The sequence below is a fragment of the Acinonyx jubatus genome, chromosome E4 (genome assembly GCF_027475565.1).
Source record: "Acinonyx jubatus isolate Ajub_Pintada_27869175 chromosome E4, VMU_Ajub_asm_v1.0, whole genome shotgun sequence".
Classification (NCBI taxonomy): Eukaryota; Metazoa; Chordata; class Mammalia; order Carnivora; family Felidae; genus Acinonyx; species Acinonyx jubatus.
The window spans coordinates 37,151,914-37,172,410 of record NC_069395.1 but is presented as its reverse complement, the minus strand read 5'-3'; the positions used below and the strand labels follow the sequence as shown (position 1 = coordinate 37,172,410).

General features: G+C 39.2%; 1 protein-coding gene across 2 annotated transcripts in view; it reads left to right on the top strand.

Moving 5' to 3' along the window:
* LPGAT1 (lysophosphatidylglycerol acyltransferase 1) overlaps positions 1 to 15,407 on the top strand; it is a 112,607-nt gene extending 97,200 nt beyond the window's left edge. For both annotated transcript variants that reach the window (XM_053209813.1, XM_053209814.1), the window contains exons 8-9: positions 8,346 to 8,452; positions 10,613 to 15,407. In XM_053209813.1, coding sequence (XP_053065788.1) covers positions 8,346 to 8,452; positions 10,613 to 10,764 — 259 coding nt within the window. In that variant the 3' untranslated portion in view covers positions 10,765 to 15,407. The remainder of the gene's footprint in view (positions 1 to 8,345; positions 8,453 to 10,612) is intronic.
* The last annotated feature ends 5,090 nt before the right edge of the window (positions 15,408 to 20,497 follow it).

Here is a 20,497-nt window from a genome sequence, read left to right as displayed (position 1 = left end):
TATCTAGTGCTCTTAAATCTGATTCAATGGATTTTGGTAGAATACTCTATTTAAGAGCATGTTCCGGGGGCGCTTGGGTGGCTTGGTTGGTCAAGCATCGCACTCTTGGTTTCAGCTCAGGTCATGATCTCACAGGTTTGTGAGTTCGAGCCCCACATTGGGCTCAGCACTGGGCATGGAGCCTGCTTGGGATTCTATTTCTCCCCCTCTGCCCTCTGCCCCAATTGTGTGCTCATTCTTTCCCTCCAAATAAATAAATAAACTTTTTTTTTTAAGAGCACATTCTGGATTACTGATGATTAGAATTTTTGTTTCTTGAAAATTAGAAGCTAGTGTCTAGTTTGGATAGCTACTGGTATTGGAAAGATTTATTTCTGTTATTTATTTCTTTATTTATTTCCCACAAGAACTCCTTTTATTTGATTCCAAGAGGACTGGTATTGAGTGCATTTGATACTTTGCCATATTAGGGGATTAGTTGTTTTAATATTTTAATCCCACGGTGATCAAACAGAGTAATAAAAGTAGATTGCTCTTGAGGGAGCATTTGGTCTGCCCTTCTGGCTGTCTCCTCAGGCCTAGAGAATGTCCAAGCTGTTCTAGGCAGATGGTAGGGAAGGTTTTCTGTTAAAACACAGCCCCATTTCCACACTCACCCCCACTTAAAGCAATATATACTTCACCAGCGTCACCAAGTTCTTTCAAGAGTCCAGTTGGTAAATCCAAACTCCTCTGTTTAATTCAGCCATATTTTTAGTCACTTTTCTCCTTATAAGGTGGGGTTTTTTAAATTTTTTTAAATGTTTATTTTTTGAGAGAGAGACAGAAAGGGCACATGAGCGGGGGAAGAGCAGAGACAGGGAGACAGAGGATCCGAAGCAGGCTCCACACTGATAGCAGAGAGCCCGATGTGGAGCTTGAACTCACAAACTGTGAGATCATGACCTGAGCTGAAGTGGGATGCTTAACCAACTGAGCCACCCAGGTGCCCCTAAAGATGTTTTAAATACTATTTTAAGATGTTCTTTAGCCCTATGGCTCTTGGTAAGTTTTCCTTAGGTTGATTAGGCCTGATTTTATATTTACAAAAATAGTATATTTTTATAAGTCAAAAAGTAATGCAAATAATTCCCCAAACCATTTGGCTGCTATTCAGTGTGGTAGAAGTGAGTAGTTTAAAGAGTGTTCCTTATATTGCAAAACTGTGTTAAGATAGTATTAAATTATCTAAAAGTAAAAAGTCAGTAATTTGTAATGCCATTTAGTTAAAAAATAAAACCCAGTTTTTAAATTTAAGTTTTTAATTTTAAAACATTCCTGGAGTTTCTGGATGAAGTTAACCAACTTTTCTAAAATTCCAAATATTCAAGGGCATTTAATTTGGAGGAAACAAATGATTACATTTTCCTGAACAGTTAAATTCGCCACGTGGCCCTGGGCACACCTTCCTTGTACCTGGAACTGTGCTGGCTGGAGTTGTGAGGCTTTCTTCTGCCTGGACTCTGCCCCATACATACATAGCTCAGGGCTCATCCAGAGACTTGAAGTTGTGACTCCCCGCTCTAAATTTTAAGCCTCCCCATGTGGCACTAACTGGGAATTTCCCTCAGGTAAAAAGCTGGAAGAAATGGAAAACTCGCCCAGTACCGTTCCTGCCTTGCCCGTGTTGACTCTCCTCCAATATCTGCCTGTCTTTAGTCACTCTCCAGTGCGCTCTACTAATTACTTTTGGTGTTCTGTCCAGAATGTATAAGTGGTACCTGTGAACTCCTCGGCCATTATAAGAGGCAGAACTCATCTCTTGTCTCATTTTAGTGGATATTACAAGTCACAGAGAGAGTTAGAGCTAACTCTCAGATTTTGAGAGGTGAAAGTATAGATTTTGCTCTTGAGTATGCCTGCGTTCACTTTTTTGGCCTTTTAAGTAGTACCGTGTTGTGCCAAAGTTACTATAAACATTGGCACTGAAGTCAAATGGCAGTACTTAGTAAAAAGATGTTTATCTGTATAATTCAGAATATTTTCATTAAGATTAATATTGAAATGAAAACACAAGAGCTCTGTATACTTAAAGAGAACTCCTAGATGGATCCCCAAGAATATGTCCCCAAATTTGCATATCCCGGTTGTGAAACATTGCTGGCTATCCTCCAAAGCAGAGCCTCTGACGTTTGCTATTCTCCAGTTTAAAAATCTTTCCATGAGAGGCATTCTCATAAATTGCTGGTGGGAATATAAATTGATATAATCTTTATGAAGACAATTTGACCACATTTTTCAAAATTACTAATACATTTAGCCATGACTTAGCAATTTCATTTTGGAATTTTACCCTGTAGATGCACTTGTACACATAAGAATGGACATTTGCATAATGTTCTTCATTGCCACATTGTTTAGAATTACAAAAGATGATGGGGTGCCTGGGTGGCTCAGTCGGTTAAAGGTGTGAATTTAGCTCAGGTCATGATCTCATGGTTCTGAGTTGAGCCCTGTATGGGGCTCTCTGCTGTTAGATTGGAGCCCTCTGTTTCCCGCTCTACCTGTCTCTCCCCAACTTGTGCTCAGGCACCCGTGTGTGTCTTTCTCTCAAAAATAAATAAATGTTAAAAAATAAGAATAACAAAAGATGAGACTCTATTATTAGGAAATAATTAATGTTTACTGTGTATTAAGAGACTACAGTTAAATTAGAAAATAATTTTAACAACAACAAAATATTTTTAACAGAAATGATAAGGAAAATATAAAAATTTATGGGATATAGCATAATCTGTGTCAAGAGGAAAATTTGTAGCCTTAAAAACCTTCTGTTAGAAAAGAAAAAAACATGAAAATCAGCGATTTAAATGTCTATCTCGGAAAGTTAGAAAGAGAAAAGCAAATTAAATACAAAGATAGTGGAAAGCAGGGAATAATAATATAGGAGAATTTCTTGAAATCGAAAACATACAGTAGAAAGAATAACACTAAAAAAAATTTTTTTAAGCACTATAAAATTGACTCCTGGCAAGGCTGATCAAGAAAAAAAGAAGGCCCATATTGCCAATATCAGGAATGAAAAAGTGGACATTACTACAGATTCTATAGTCACTAAAAGGACAAAAAAGGACATTAAGTATAATTCTTCCAGAGCATAGAAAAGGGGATACTTCTGGGCTTGTTTTATGAAACCAATATAACTCTGATATCAAAACCTGAACCAAGGATATTATAAGAAAGGAAAATTTACAGGCAAATTTCTTCCATGATTATAAATCCAAGACTAACCCAGCAATATATAAAAAACATATCAGATTGCATACCAAGAACATATATTCCACAAATGAAAGTTTTGTTTAACATTCAAAATTGGTCAAAAAAAAAACCATTCAAAAAACAATTTAATTCATCACATTAACAGAATAAAGGAAGAAATTATAAAAACATATCAATAGATGGAAACAATTGACGAAGTGTTAACTGTCATTCATGATAACAAAGAAAACACTTTTAGCAAACTGGAAATAGAAGGGGATTTCTTTAATCTTACTAATGGTATCTACAAAAAAATCTTCAGTAAATGTCACACTTAATGGTAAACTATTGAATGTTTCCCCCATGAAAGATGAGAAATGAGAGGTGCCTGGGTGGCTCATTCGAGTAAGCGTCTGACTTCAGCTCAGGTCATGATCTTACCGTTTGTGAGTTTGAGACCCACATCAGGCTCTGTGCTGACAGCTCGGAATCTGTGACTCTTTCTCTGTTCCCTCCCCACTCATGCTCTGTCTCAGTCTCTCAAAAAATAAACGTTAAAAAAGTTTTTTTTTTAAAAGAAAGAGGAGAAATGAATGACAAGGGAACTCGTTATTACCAGCTCTAGTCAGTGTTGTCAGTATTGACTAGAGTATTACCAGCTCTAGTGACAAGAAAAAGGAATCAACAGTGTAAATATAGAAAAGGTAAAAAAAAAAAAAAAAAAAAAAAAAAAGTCATTATTTGTGTTAATTCCTCTTCCTACCTGCAAATTAAGGTTGTAAGTTTGCTTGGTGGATGTAGACCTTCAGTCCTCATAATATAAATGGCTGTTTCATACAATAGGTACCTAAAGAGACTTCTCAGACAAGGCAAGAGGCTAGGAAAAGCTACTTCACAAACTGACTTTAAAAAAAAAAAAATCTCCCTTTCAAACCCACTTTAAGTAGAGATAGTGGCTTGAGACAGGGGAGTTTGGCCTTTTGCAGCCAAGGACAAAGATGTAGCAGATGAGACAATGTGAGTTTAGCATTGTATGGTGAACACTGCCAACATTTTTCCATAGAAATATGTTTGCCTAGTGGCTAAATTCTGTAGGATTCCATGTCCACTGCAGGTGGGTCAGTCTATCAGAACAGCCTGAGGAGCTTGTACAGCCTATGTAACTTTCCCCCATAGGGATCTGCATTCTTAGTTAAAATGGGAAGAAGAAGGGACGCCTGGGTGGCTCAGTCGGTTAGGCTTCTGACTTCGGCTCAGGTCACGATCTCGCAGTTTGTGTGTTCAAGCCCTGCGTCGAGCTCTGTGCTGACAGCTCGGAGCCGGGAGCCTGCTTCAGATTCTGTGTGTATGTCTCTCTCTGCCTCTCCCCTGCTCGTTCTCTGTCTGTCTGTCTCTCTCAAAAATAAATAAATCTTAGAGAAAGTTTTTTTTTTTAATGGGGAGAGGAAAAGAGGAGACATTAAAATTCTTGGAATATTATTTTTACTTTGAGAATTTCTTATAATTCAAAGAGTAGAGAGTTACCCTTTGAAGAAATGGAAAGACAAACTTGGTTTAAGTAGCCAAGGCACTGACCCCTCATTTGAAATTTTATCTCCATGTCTCTGCTCCTCTGAGTATTTATTTCATTATTGATATTAAAAGAATTTTTAGAATCTCTGTCAGGAATTCACCTCTGTAATACTTGGTAACAACATTTATGTTTTTACATGACTGGCTTGAGGCTGACTTCATATTGCCTCACTGGTATAGAAACACACACGCACACACTGTATGTATAGAGTATTACGCTGTGTGAAAAATGTGTAGAGTATTACGCGTATGAAAATAGTCATGGAGGGGTGCCTGGGTAGCTTGGTTGGTTAAGTGTCCAACTCTTGGTTTCAGCTCAGGTCATGATTTTCCTGTTCGTGGGATTGGGCCCTGCATTGGGCTCTGCACTGGCAGCATGGAGCCTGCTTAGGATTCTCTCTCTCTCCCCTTCTCTCTGCCCCTGCCCTACTCGCGCTATTTCTATCTCCTTCAAAACAAACTTTAAAAAAGAAAAGAAAAGAAAATAGTCACGAACTGTCAAACTCTTATAGCAACTTTGGGTCCAGTTCAATCACTACAACTGTTGCTGAAGCCAGAGAGCTGGAAAACACAGCTACTTGCCATGAGTGGTCCGGTCTTTAATGACCCCACCACCATCAGTACCAATACCAAGTTATGCCACTCCCCTGTGCCCAGTAGTGCGCATGTGTAACAACTTTGTAAGGTAAATAATACTGTTAACCCCATTTTACAGATGGAGGGACCAGATTGTACAAAGGTTAGACAATTTTCCCCAGGTCACATAGCTGGCAAGTGCTGTTGAGCCAGAATTCAGCCCCCGGCCATCTATCCCAGAGTCTATACCCTTAGTCACTATGCCACACTACCTTCTGGGATTATTTTAATTGGGCCCAAAGAACAAAGATTCTCCATATATTAAAAACAAACAAAACAAAACAAAAAAGCTGTACCGTTTGTGGAAGGGGATCTCGGCCCCGAAGTCTCAGTCTCTTACTTTAGTGAGGCATATGAGAACATGAGAGTGCAGAAGTAAAAATTTTAATTTGAAAGAGATCTTTCAATTACTCAGCAGTATAAGCACTGAAAGGGCTAAGAAATACAAGCCTATGGGATGATTTTATGTGGCATAAGTATTTCAAGTATTTTTTCCTCTTTAAAAGTTATGACGTTCTTTAATGCATCTTTTTGTTCAAAGCAAAATAAATGCTTTGAAATGTTCTTTCAAAGCAAAAGAAAATCTAATTCTGGTAGGGGATTTTATAGTAGCAAGCTGAAACTTGAAGTTTCTGGACCTCAGAATCTCCTACCCCATTAAAATATTTAATAGACCAAAACCCTCTATATGACTGCTTTAGAGCAACGTAGTACTATCCTTGGAGGAACAGAAAGGTGACTAAGGTTGGGAAAGTTATTTTCTGTGTAAATAAAACTATATTTTGGCTTTGAAAGTAAAATTTTTAATCAAGACTGTGATTTCCTGAAACTAATTTTTTTTTTTAAGTTTATTTATTTTGAGAGAGACAGAGACAGCATGAGTCAGGGAGGGGCAGAGAGAAGGAGAGAGAGAGAATCCCAAGCACAGAGACAGCACAGAGCCTGACTTGGGGCTTGAACCCATGAGCTGAGAGATCATGAGCCAAAATCAAGAGTCAGACGCTTAACTGACTGAGCCACCCAGGCACCCTGCACTGCCTGTTTTTTAAATAAAATTTTATTTGATCATAACTATACCCCTATACCCATTTATTTCTATATTGCCTAAGGCAACGTTCACACTACAAAGTGGAGTTGAATAGTTGCAACAGGTACCATATAGCCTGCAAAGTCCAAATATTTTCTATCTGGCTGTTTAAGGAAAAGTTTGCAGGGGCACCTGGATGGTTCAGTCAGTTTAAGAGCCTGACTCTTGGTTTCAGCTCAGGTCATGATCTCATGGTTTGAGTTCAAGCCCTGCATTGGGCTCTGTGCTGACAGTGCAGAGCCTGCTTGGGATTCTCTCTTTCTCCTTCTCTCTCTGCCCCTCCTTCACTTGTGCACACATGCGCATGCTCTCTATCTCTGTCAAAATAAATAAACTTAAAAAAAAAAAAGAAAAAGTTTGCAGACCTGACCTAGAGAATTGACAGACAAGAGCTGATGGCTGAATTAGTTACATATTCAGAGAAAACAATATGATTGCTCAATTCAGGGAGAACAAAAATTGAGCAGGAAAGGAATAGTAGCCTTGATTTACTACATGGTTTAGCTTTGAATATATGTACCTGATTATAACAATGTAAATGTCTAATACTGTGCTAATTAAAATTACGCACACTGCACTGGGAAGATGGGAAGGACATGAATGTGTGGTGGGAAAAGAAAGGAGCTTGATCTTCATCTTCCATAGGGGAGGTCAGTAGATAGGCCCTCAAACTGAAGAAACATGGTGATAAATATCAAGATAATTGGTTAAAAGAGGTAAAAATCGATTCCTCTGGGGAGAGAGAAACAAAGGGCAGAGGGACAGGGACTGCTATTTTTCATACAAACAAAATTTTTGCAGACTTTTAAGACTGGGTACCTTTATGCTTTTGATTTAAAAAATAAAATAAAATAAAGAGGGGCCCCTGTGTGGCTCGTTGGTTCACTGTCTGACTCTTGGTCTCAGCTCAGGTCATCATCCAGGGTCATGGGATCCAGCCCTGTGTGGGCTCTGTGCTGAGCCTGGAGCCTGCTTGAGATTCTCTCTCTCTCTCTCTCTCTCTCTCTCTCTCTCCCCCCACCCCACTTGCATGTGTACACATGCACGCTCTCTCTCAATAAATAAAATTTGAAGAAATTTAAAAGAAGAACCCCCTACCAAGAAACAGCAAAACAAAACAAACAAAAAAAAAACTTTTCAGAGTCAGCAAATGTATAGTATTTATCCAGCTACCCTTTTCGATCCCCCATCCAGCAGCTATAGGTCACTAGTCATCCCAGTCTGTTTCCTGTTGAGGTGGGACACGTTCACAGAATCTTCACATTTGTGCTCCAGTAAGAGGTGGCCCTTCTCAGGACACCAGTATCTGTGCTCTAATTAGTGAAAAGGCACCAATTTAGGCAGATTCTGTCTGGTTCACAGACATCTCCTCCCAAAGAACATGGCCAAGATGCATTATTTGGCATTCGGCCTAGCATCCGACTGCTCTAAATGTGTCCTAAAGTAGCTACACTTGAAAACTTCATCTGTTCTGAATACCGTTTCTTCTTAAACCCACAGAGGAAGACAGGCATTTCTCAATAATTATTTATAGATACTGGATAACTTATTAATATTTTTTCATCTTCTGGTGCTGGACCTAACATATGATAGGCTAGTGAATGAATGAATGAATGAATGAATGAATGAATGAATGAACATCTGTTGTGTAATCAACAAAATTTTAAAAACCAAGATGATCTGAGAAGCGGCAAAAACAAAGGCCATTCCATAACTTTCTTCAGCTTTTCAGTGACCAAAGCTAAGTTGTGTTTCTGAATGATTTCGATTCCTGAATTAAAGTAGTTTTTGCTTTTTTTCTAACTCTTTGTAGGATCTTTCCAATTAAAGATGTACCCCTGGAGACTGATGGCCTCTCTGATTGGCTCTATCAACGTTTTATTGAAAAAGAGGAACTCTTATCACATTTTTATGAAACAGGTACAGAGTATCCTATTACATAGGTTTCTGAAGTTAGTGGTAGTTCCAAAGATGTACTTTGGGGGAGATAACCATTTTTTCCATTCTTCAGATACCCTAAAAGAATCAAAGGATTTCTACAGTTAAGAATTTCAGCTTAGAATATTCATAAGAACAATGTTAGTGTTAAATGTATTCAGGCTTTTACTTCATCAGGCAATATGCAAGATCAAATGATGAGTAAACTATATAAATGGAACTAATGCAGGAGGGTACCAGTATGCAAAAGACTATATACATATACAGTTACACGGCTGTTTTATGAAATAGCAAATAACATTTATGATTTGGCATTGTACTTACTTGATTGTTTAAATAATGCCATCATCTTGCAGTCGTTTGAGATCGTTTTGAACTGCATTTTTATGCGTGGTTATTATTTTCTTTACGTATTAGAGATAAATCTTACTTTTTAAGTTTTATACTTATAATTTTCTTATACTCAACCTTACACTTTTCTCCTTGGGAGAAAAACGTCAATTTATCGTAAGGTCCCTTATCTGTACTTAATATTCTCTACCTTCTGTGAAAACTACAATGTGGTAAAAGGAAGGGAGGGGAAGGGAGGAGGAGAGAGGGAGGAAGAAAGGAAGTTAGGAAAGAAGAAAATTGGTAGAATGCTAGGTATTACCAAAGTGCTTTCACAAATAACTAAGTATATTGTACACTTAATTTCTAGAACTTACAATAAGAAAGGGAATAAAAAGGAAGAGAAGGTTGTTTTAAGTTTGATGATGGCTATGAGATTTTAGATGAACAGAAAGTGCTATATTCTTCCCACTTAGATTTTTTTGGTTCAGAATTAATGTTCCTCTTAAATCAGACTGTCAAAGGCCTGATGGTGGGCAAAAGCTGATACTGTTAATTACCGTTAATGCCTTTGTTTTTGTGTTTAGGGTTTTTTTTCACTTTACCCACAACAGGATTCCTTCCTGATCCTAACATTCCGACTCTGGGGCTGGGGACTAGTACATATTCTATGACAGGGGTTGGACGCTGTGCATGTCTTTAGAATTCTTAGTAAGACCCATTGAACAAGACATCCTTCTGCATCATGTACAATCTTTGGTCTTACTCTCAAAATTTCTTTAAAGATAAAACAGGATAGATGTGTAAGAAGGCACAAGGTGATTAAGAGAAGAGAGTACCTCTTCTTTTTCAATCTTTATGTCTTGCTTTATGATATTTAGGCAAAATTACAACAACAATAATGGAAGTCTTTTTTTTAAGAAAGCTATTTGTATAATAGACCTTGCAACTTGGAAGTGTTCTCTGTAAATTGCTTGTGAGAAGCAAATCCCCACATGAATCAGCTTACCCAAAGGGATTATCAGCAAGGACAAAGACTATTTGAAATGCTGAAGTGTTATCAAGATGACCTTAGGTACTATTGCTCCGAAGTAGTCTAGCCTTCCCTTCCAGAAAAGAATTTAAAGACATCTGTTTACTTTGTGTTTCTTTTTATATTATTAGGATATATTTCATAAATAATATTGCCTTTTGAAAATAATATGTGATTTACCACCGCTTTTTGCAAAAACATTTAACTTGTAAATAGAGGAATTAGTGTAAGTTATGTTATTTCAGAAAATATTTGATATCAATTTGATACATTCTGTGTCCTGGCTGCCATGGAGATCTGTAGGGTTCCAGTAGAAACAAGGCAGCCAGAGTGCCTGCTTTCATGCAGTTTATATTCCAGAAGGAGACAGACAGTAAACAAGTCTGTAGCAAAAAGAAGATAGATCTGGATCATTACAGATCATGGAGAGTGCCGAGAAGGAAATAAACATAGTGATGAGCGTGATGTCCTTGGGGCGGGGGAGGGAGATGGATGGTGTTTTTTCTGATATTGGAAGAATGCAGTTAAACCTGCTATTCACAGAGATGAGGAGAAGCATCTCAGGTGGGAAAAATAAATGCAAATGTTCAGAGGCAGGAAAGGGGTCAGCAGTTTGAAAATTGTTATTTCAAATGAGATCTCTCTTCAGGAACAAAGGGAAGTCGCAGAATGCTTTAAAAAACCAACAACAGAAATTCTAGTTAAACTGATATTCAGCTTTTGTTCGGGAGACCTACCACCACAGTAAAACAAATTAATATTTCTATCTTGTCTTTTAGGGGCTTTTCCACCTCCCAAGGGCCATAAGGAAGCTGTTTCCAGGGAGATGACCCTCAGCAATATGTGGATATTTCTCATACAGTCCTTTGCATTTTTGTCAGGCTATATGTGGTATAAGATCATTCAGTATTTTTACCATTGCCTGTTTTAGGAATTGACTGGGACTTGTCAAGGTCACCAGAGGAGTTCAGACTTTCATAAGTGTGCATTATTTTACATGTGCAAATCAGAATATAAAAAAAAAAAAAAAGCAAAGGAAATTCAATGGATGGATTAATATGTATCCCCCTTCGGGATATTTTAAAACTCTACTAAAATGAGGATCAGTAATATAATGACCTGCTAATATGTTTTAAGGACTTTTCATGTTTTCAAAAGATACATTCTACCACACACTTAAGCGAACATCCCACTCGGAGAAGAGGAAATCATAAAACCATCCTAGAAGACTATCTGAGAGAAATGCTGTTGCCACTAGATGTACTTGGTAATCTAGTTCAAGCTCAGAAAGTTGTGTCCGTTCCTCTTAGCTCGTAGTGTCTGTTAGGGCAGTGCTGCAGAGCACCGTCATTTCCACCGACCCTAGCCGTGTCCCCAGGAGCCTCGAGGCAGGGGAGCCATTGGCACCCTCTGAAGAGCTGTTCCCCAGGGGTTTGCAGTGGCACTCCAGTGTCAGGTATTCGCATGGGGGGAAAGCAGGGTCCACTGGACACATTCTGGTACTAGAATGTGTTTCTAAAAAAGGCTAGCTCAGTCCAATATCGTGTTTACAGGCGCTAGTGCTTTCCCTTGTATGAGGGGGTCACTTGATTTCTCTTTTTGTACAGAAGGCATATCATAGATTGATAATTGTCTTTTACAAAATGCACTTTTATCAGATGCATATATAGCAGAGGATTAGTAATATAGCCTGAAAACAAACGTAAGCCTAATCCGTGAGTGGAATTCTCGAGAGGCTGTGTTGTCTCTGCACGTGTACCTGGACCCTGACACTCTGCAGAGGCTTCCGTCCAGCTCCGAGGCTTTTGTCTCCCGTTTTGGGGTATTAGCACCAAGTTTGCTCGGGGGCAGCTGAAACCAACGTTGTAAAGCATTTAAATGATCCGTTTGAGGTGAAAAAGGGGTTCGATCAGAAAAATAGGAGCTAGAGCCAGACACGGGCTCAAAATGGTGACAAGCTGTCACACGGCACCCCTGAACCTATACTCCGTCGTCACGTCACGTTGCTGCCCGTGTCAGGGTGGTGTGACCAGGATTCAGACCAGCACAAAAGGCTTCCCCTGTCTCTTCCAGTTGCTCTTAAGGAGAATAAAGTCAAGTGTCTATTTCTAGAGAAGATTTTTTTCCTACTATGTTCATGTGATTTATACCTCATAGTAGAACCAGACTCTTCCCACAAAGTGCTGGGACTGCATCGACTCTTCCCGTGCATTCCCAGTGTTGAGACAGAGCGTGTGTTTTAGTTTGGGACTGTAGGACTATTAAGATCTGAGTAAGTCAGTGGTAGTTTTCTGTGATACGAGCATTGTAGATTCCCGTGTTGTCGCTAATCATTCAAATGGCAATTTTGAGAAGTAGGCCAGAAAATAAAAATAAAGGCTAATGTTTTCTATTTTTAAATAAACCAAAAAAGGAAACTGAAAAGATGTGAATTTTCTCCCAGTTATGTGGGAAGGTAAAGCAACACCAAATAAAAGTCCACAGCAGCTTCGTCTTTAGGTTAATTCCGTGCATATATGAAAGAGAATAATGTGTTAATGAAATACCTCGTTGCATATTATGCCACTACTGGTAAAATGCAGAAGACGGTGTTAATGTGTTTGCTTTGGTAGTGCTTGTGATCAGATGCGATTTTTTTTTTTTTTTTTTGAAATCCAGGCATTTTATTGTGTGCTTTACAGTGACAGTGAGTAGGTGAAATCAATCTCAATTAAGAGGCATGGATGACAATAGGAAGCCAAAGAGAAGCTTAATGATGCTTCTGTTTGAGGCCCAGCAAACACTGCTAGATTACAGGATGAATTGAAATTGTTCATTTGAGAGATTAGTCAGCCATCTGGGGGATAAGTTGCTCACTGTCAGGGACGGCATGCACAGTCCTAGCTAAACAGACCTTTTCCTCATTGCTAAAGCAAGCCACAGGGAGGAGTGGCCAGTTCTTCTACCAAAAAAAAAAAAAAAAGAGAGAGAGAGAGAGAGAAATGCATACGTGCATACATAGATGTGATTTAGAGCCACTATCGCCATCACTGTGCTCCAAAGGAACGTGATACTGTTAATATACTGTACACATTAAACCAACTATTCTATAAGATGCTTTACTTTTCAAGCGCAGAGTCATTTCAACAGACTCTAGAGTGACAAATACCAATAGATACGTGAGTTCATTTTGAAAATAGACCTGTGGGTTGTAAATAGATCCATAGTTGATCTGTGTATCCCTCTTTGATTGCTTATCAATGTGTTCTCTTTCTTCTGTTTGCAAAATACGTTCATTTGAGAGCATCGATAGTGCTCTCCTTACCAGTAACTGGAGTTCTCCTACTCGCACTAGGGAATGCGAAGAGAGAATCAGTGTTCTTATATGGCAAATCAGGGAAGTGGCAATACGCCACTGTACAGAACTGAATAAAAATTCCCAGTTTGTACTTTCTGCGCAAAGTGAGGTGAAAGGTTTAGAGACTGTATGTTTTGTTAAGGGGGAAAAAATTAAACTGTACCAGTTTTATACCAGTACTTGTAGAATCTCAGCACTTCTTGATCTCAGTTGATCTGCCTAGATTCCCGTGGCAGAGAGGGTTGAGAACTCCCTACTGGATCCTGGTCTCAACAAGTCACAGCAGTGGAGCACCTGCTTGGCCATGGGCCAAGAGCAGGTGCAGTGAATACAGAAGTGACCACACTGGCAGTTCACTCTTAACTTCAGAAACCATTATTGGTGTTGAAATGTACAGATACGATGGAGAAAGCTATGCACCAGTGGAAGGTAAAGAAAAACTATAGAATGGAAAATGATGTTTTGGGGTGGGCAAATAAGTTGAGAATCTAAATAGATTTTTAAAAGATAGCTCTGAGTTCAGATCTGTCATAATATTAAGTAGTTTTTAATATTACAATCAACTGTTAATTTCCCACTATAAAGGAACTAGGGGTTACTGGATAATTAATCCAATAATATGTCATAGTTAGCCAAACATCTAGTGTGTATTTACGAGTTTGAGTTTTTTTCTCATCAAACTTTTTTTTTTTTCTTCTGGGGATGCTTGTTAATGAAAAAAAAAAGATTTCAGTTGTTTATTAGTTTCTCTCATTTATGTATTTTTGACTGTGTTAATGAGTAGCGAAAAGATTTGGGAAGACCGCTGCAAAAAGAGGGAACACAAAAGCCTAAGTAATCCATGGGCTAGAAAAGGAATCCCTGAATAATCAGGAGTTGGCAGTATTGCGATTATACTCAAGCCTTTTATGAAAATGAAATGTTAAATCACCCAATGTAAACCTCACATCATCCTAGTGTTAATATCGTTCACATTGATGTTAAGAATGCCTCTTCATTCTTTGCTTATGTTATTCACTTCTTGTGGATTTGTCTTTAGTAATGTTTTTGACAATCACTTCCCTAAAGACTCTTCTGAACTAGCAGGACCTGGTTATAATCATAGAAAGTAGTCTTTAATCATGGACAGTCTTATTGGATTCTTTTTATATTTAAGAAAATTTTATTTGCGCTGCTGAATAGGAAGAGTTTGTCATTTTCTTCATTACACAGGACTTCACTCCAGAGTTACCATTACGAGCAGGTCCCCTTGGGTCCATAAAGATGAATAAAAATGGTTAGTCTCATTTTTTGCCATGGACTGCTGTGAACCTTACGTCTGTTAATGTGAAAGGCAAAGTCAAAAGCGGCACTGGGCAGCAGGTATACTGGTTTATTTTATGAGGGGGTGGAGTCTAATACGTTTGGGACCAAAACCACCTAAATTGGACATTTCTAGATCACAAAGGGGCCAGGTGTCCTCTGGAGCGGTCACTGGTTGGTGCTTTATTGCAATCATTTTGCATTGATCCTCAACAATTAGGAACTGGACCCTGGGAATAAGCTGAGGGTGCTGAACTGTTGGGGAGGGTGACTGTAGCCATATGGAAGAAAAATATTGGTTTTTCTGCAGAATTTCCATTTGAGGATTTTTACATTTAATACTTTTTAGAACAGTTGAAAGAGTGAAAAGTTTTTAAGTGTATTCTGGTTGCAAAGTGTGCACACATATTTCAAATGGCTTTATTTTTATTGTGTAGAACTGTTGAACACATGACTGAGGCACAAGTTCTTTCCACGGGAGGAGTCTGCATTTTACAGTAACTTCTGTGGTGACTGGGTAATGACACAGTTGTACATTGACCTGCCATTGTTACATTAAGTGCTTTCATTTTCGTCACAGTTATTGCAAAGTCGTATTTATTTTATACAGGTGGATTTTAGTTTTCCTGATGCTATATGTTTACTTCTGCTTGTTGACATGTTTTTCTTTCTTCATGTATCTGCATGTTGTAATGTATTATAAGAATGAATGTAAAGGCTGTGGCAACTGTAATTAATTTTTGTAAAGGGCTGGTCACACGTGGATCTGGGTTATGAATGCATACGGGATTATTTTAGTAACCAGATCACCTTTTGAGAAATTTAGATGTGAACACCAAAAGAAACATTTTCTCGACAACAACAACAACAAAAATGAATAGCTGGTTCTATTTTTTTTTAACCTAGAAAAATAAAGTTGATTTTTTTCAAGTAAAGTGCTTTTACTTCTTAGTGGTGGGGATGGGGTGTTTGTGTGTTTCTGGAGATTCTTTGGCATTAACATCTGTGGACATGTACTTAGAGCACGTCATGGCAGTTGGATGCTGAGGGCAAACCGAAAAACCAAATGAAAAACGGTGTACTTCCTTCTTTGGTTTTAACCTGTTTCCTCCACTCCTTCCCCATTTTTCCCCATGGTATGGTGGAGATACTGGTATATTGTTGGTATCTTGGTAACTGTTCACCAGTCCGCTCTCCTGGAAAAAAAAAATGATGCATGCAAAGTGTACATACATTTGCTATAAATTTTCCTGATAGCAAGGACATATAACACAATTAACAGAAAATAATAAAATATACTTTATTGTCAGCTCCATATGGCCAAGTGATTCTCCCAGGATGCTTTAACTGATTTTGCCGAACTCTTGTAGCCTACCTATGATTTGAAAAATGGAATAACATCTTAATTCACCTACTTCTCAAATTGATTGTCACTTAATCTGATATGTGATCTGTGAAACTATTTCTTACCCTTGTACAAATTTCACTCCTTAGGTGAACCACTTTGAGCTCCAGCACCAATTATAGGCTTATATAATTTTAATAACAGCTGTTTAACAACTGCTGGCAAAACACTAAAATGTAACAATCGGCTGTAGCGTCAGGAGCCTGTAGGAGCTGTCTCCAGCATACCACTGGCCTGTCTTTCGGTTTAACTGTTAGTATTGAATAAACTCCTCACAGTTAAGCTACTCACTGCTCTAAGGAAATTCCTATCACTGACCCTTGCAGGGGCTTTAAAAGGTGGAGAAGCATTAACATCAGTCCTACAGAGCATGCTTTTGATTGGAAGAATTTGACAAATGCAAACTTTTTCCTGAAGTGCATGGGAAGCTTGCATTTTTCTAAAGCTGGTTCTATGCTTTCCGGTCTCAAAGCTAAGTAGACCGATAGAAGTCTCTCTTAGATTTTGTTTTGAGCCTTCAAAACCTTTATTGTTCAGGTATTTGTTTGTAGAATATGTTTGATCCCACTGAAAACAATTTAAATGTATTAAAAATATACAATCCACCAAATAAGTTAAAACGTTGCAGTTCAGTCTACCTCTTCTTCTGTTTGTATTCAGGTTGCTGTTTTGAGTTGAGGTTGCATTTTTTCCCCCTAGAAGTTGCTTCTGTCCAAGATGAAGAACAAATTGGGGACAGAAGACTGAAAGCAGATTTGAAGCACTCAGAGATTGCTGACCAGCCCTATTTCTCATGAGTTTTTGGGGGGGGGGGGGCGGCAGAGGGGAAGAAGCCATTGTTTTAAATTTCCACTTAATATGAAAATGTTTGTTTTTAAAATGTTTCTTCCTGCTGGAAAAAAATGTATTTTTAAAAGGAAAAACATCCTCTTTTGGCTATAAGAAAAAGTCAGCTGTATGAGCAGGTGTGACCGTATCATAACATGCTGATATATAAATCAATAAATTTTTACCTCTCAGGACTTGTATAACCTTCTTATTAACTCCTAGAGGCATGAGAAACATGAAGTGTCAATAATCCAGATCACATGTAAACAACACACACGAAGGGAGGAGGGTTGGCTAGCCACTAGAAGTGAGACAGGTTCTTTTAATAATCAGAAAAATACTCTTAATTAGGTATGACCAAACCCATTTTGCAAAGGAAGAGATTGGAACAATGTTTTTTGCTAGGCAACATGAGCGTATCACAAAGCTCATTTCTGAGCTTTCCCCTGGAAGGTTTCTGGTGCCTCCCCTCGGAGTACTTTCTGACTTTTAGGGATGAGATTCACTCTAGAGATGGTGGTAAAGCTCTCACCATTTATTTACCGGGGCCAGGAGAGAACCCTGGGCCGTCCTCACAATTATAGCTGTTGTCTTCGTGGTGTCATTGAGAAATCATGGGGCTGAGAGGCCTCCCCAGATTATCAATTGTGGCATCTTCAGGCCTGTGTTTCATTTTTCATGCAAAACTGCCTGACAAAGGTCTTGTCTTCCGTTTTTTACCAGTTAACACTGTATGCGGATCAGGGCACCTAGAAGTGGAGAAATCAGAAGAGTTAGAGTACTAGGAAGAGGAACTCAGGAGTGATAGAAGACAGGGAGTGCAAAGGCTGCTCTCTAAACAAGGTACACACACCACTGACCCACGAGGACCCCAGGGGGTACTCCAACATGGCAGTGTTCGGGAAATCCACTCCTGTAAGATCTCTGTCCTAAGACTGCGTCCTCAGGGTTCACCTGTGAAGGGTCCCACTTGCCATTTCAGATACTCTGCCCTGTTGGCAGAAGAAAAGCCTGCCTCTGAGCCATTAGGCATCTCCAGGATGCTAAACAAAGAGACAATTCAAAATATTGGTGACAAGGAGCCTCTTTTAATCAAGGCATCTAGAGCCCACAATAGGGCTTTTATCTTTCTTTTGAATGTACACATTTCAGTTAGGACAAAGGATGGCATTGGAAATGAGGCATCTGGGCCTGTCTGTGTTGGATGTATTGAACTCTGACATGTTTTGCGTGGGACAGTGGGAGCAATGGTACCTTGGGGCTCCAAAAAGCACAAAAAGTAGAAGCCAACCAAGACTTCCTTTGGCTTAGATCCAGTACTGGCAAAATGTCACTTTGGTTAAAGTGAGTCACAGGGCCAATGTTAATAAACATTAATTATTTTTTTAATGTTTATTTATATTTGAAAGAGAGAGAGAGACAAAGTGCAAGTGGGGGAGGGGCAGAGAGAGAGAGAGAGACACAGAATCCGAAGCAGGCTCCAGGCTCTGAGCTGTCAGCACAGAGCCCGACACGGGGCTCAAACCCACAGACTACGAGATCATGACCTGAGCCAAAGTCGGGTGCCTAACCAACTGAGCCACCCAGGCACCCCAAAGTGAGTCGCAGGGCCAATCCAGATTCAATGTGGGAGAGTCTACAAAAGGGTCTAAATACCAGGAGTCATGGCTCATTGGGAGCCATCTTTGAAGTCCAGCTATCACAGTAAACAATTCCTCAGCTATTGGAATAAAGACCACTAGCTGGGTCTAGAATTCTCACACTTTAACAAGTTTGCCCATAATTTTAATAGTTGGAAGTTTTTTGGATATCTGAGTACTTTAAGAGGATTAGATACGTTGGTCCATCACTCATTCATGTAAATCACATTAATCAAAAGGACACATATCCAAAGAATGCAGGTTTTGTTGGGGAGTAACCTTTATATTATTTTCAGCGTTGATTGATGCATAACTCATTGTCCCTTAGCATTTCAGAGCTAGCAGGAACTTTAGACATCACCTTGTTTTTTTGAGCCAGTGGATTTCATTCTGGTGCAATTGGACCCCTTGCATCAAATGGCTACTTAACAGAATCATGGGGACTAAAACCAGGTTTCCATTCAAATATTTCCCCCAAACAGCAGATTGCCTCTGTTTGGGTTTTTGAGTAAATAAGAGTTAAATCTAAAGGATTAAGTACACTTCTTAAAGGGGTAATAGATTCAAAAGCTTCTGTAATTTCCTTTTCCTCGATTTTAAACATAATAGTTCCCAAGTCCTAGATTATTTTTTATAACTGTTCCCTCAGCTGTTGCAGAGATACAATTAGCCACTAAAAAAGTCTGAAATCCATGCTTCTTATCTTTTTGGAGGTGGAAATGAAATGTATTTTGTTTTTATCTCTGCCCTGTACAGTAGAAGATAAAGAGAATGGCTGACTTTAGACTGAAGTAGGGACAGATTTCAATCTCATAACAGTTTCTTTCATTTCTGAAATCCGGGTATGACATCGGCAGCAGGTAATACACTCAGGGCCACCACTGCCTCTAGTGCCCAAATGTCCCCCCATCATGGCAGCCGCTGGGTTCCAGGGCCTGTCCAAGAAGAGCCCACAGAAGGGCAGCAACACCCAGGACTCAGCCCATGAGCTTAAATCATAACCCCTTTGATATGTGTCTTATCCTCTAAACCTCACTCTCCTCGTGTGTTAAATGGGAAACTTTCAAAGAGTTCTTTTCAGTATTACATGAGATCTTTTCCGTGAAGCACATTGTATCAAATGCTCAGTAATGGAAGCTGTTTTATCTCACCCCAATTGGGTTTAACAAAGTATGGAAATTATGCCTGTGGGCCACATGACCTGTTTTGGCTCCTAAGAATTTTATCACTATCACATAGGCTGTAATGCCCGCCATCCCGTTTTCTGAGCCCTGGGTCATTTGGGTTTCCACGATAAACTGAAACACAGTCAACATGGCCAAGCTCCTAACCTCACCTAGTCAGACTATATACCTCATTATTTAAGGCTCCTGACAGCAACAAAGAGCTTTGAGGTCAGAGAGCCAATTAGGAAGGTAAGGAGAGTAGGGCATAAAGAGGAAATATGATCTGCTCAACAGAAGACATTACATAGTCTTCGTAGAGCCCTATTTTTTGCTTCTGAGACATGATGTCACTTGTGGTGAAGACCTTGAACTAATTATCAAAAGGGAAGAAAATATAATTTCTAGTAGTTGGAAGCTATCCACCAGCCCATAGTTGTCTATGTATATTTCATATGATCCTAAAATAGAAAGGCCTGTGCTGAAGGCATTCTGACGATTCAGGAAACCATAGTAATTTTGAAAATGTTTTCCTTTCTAGTTGCAGAAGACTCTGAAGTTTATATCTTGATACTTGACATTTTATCCTCCAGTCCTAAGTGCCATGTACTCAATCCTTAGGGATTTGGGTGCCAGTGGACAGTGGGCAGATTAGAATCAGTGCTGTTTTTGGTTATTGAGGTATTATGGTAGACGACAGAGGTTCCTCTACGTGGAACTGGGACAGGTACACAACAGAGGATCCTCTATGTGGAACTGGGATGGCAGGCATGGGTCTGAGGGCTAGCTCCGCTGGGGGTGGGGGTGGGAGGTGATAAGAAGGTGATGTTTCAAAGCCTGATCTTTCTCTAAGAGCCCCAGCCTGATGCCCATCAGGCTGTCCAGCCCACCATCCAAGAACTTCTTCAGGGTATCAACCCCAGGAAGCAGTAATTCCATGAGAGAGAGAGAGGATGATGGGCAAAGGTGCGATTACAGAACAGATCTCC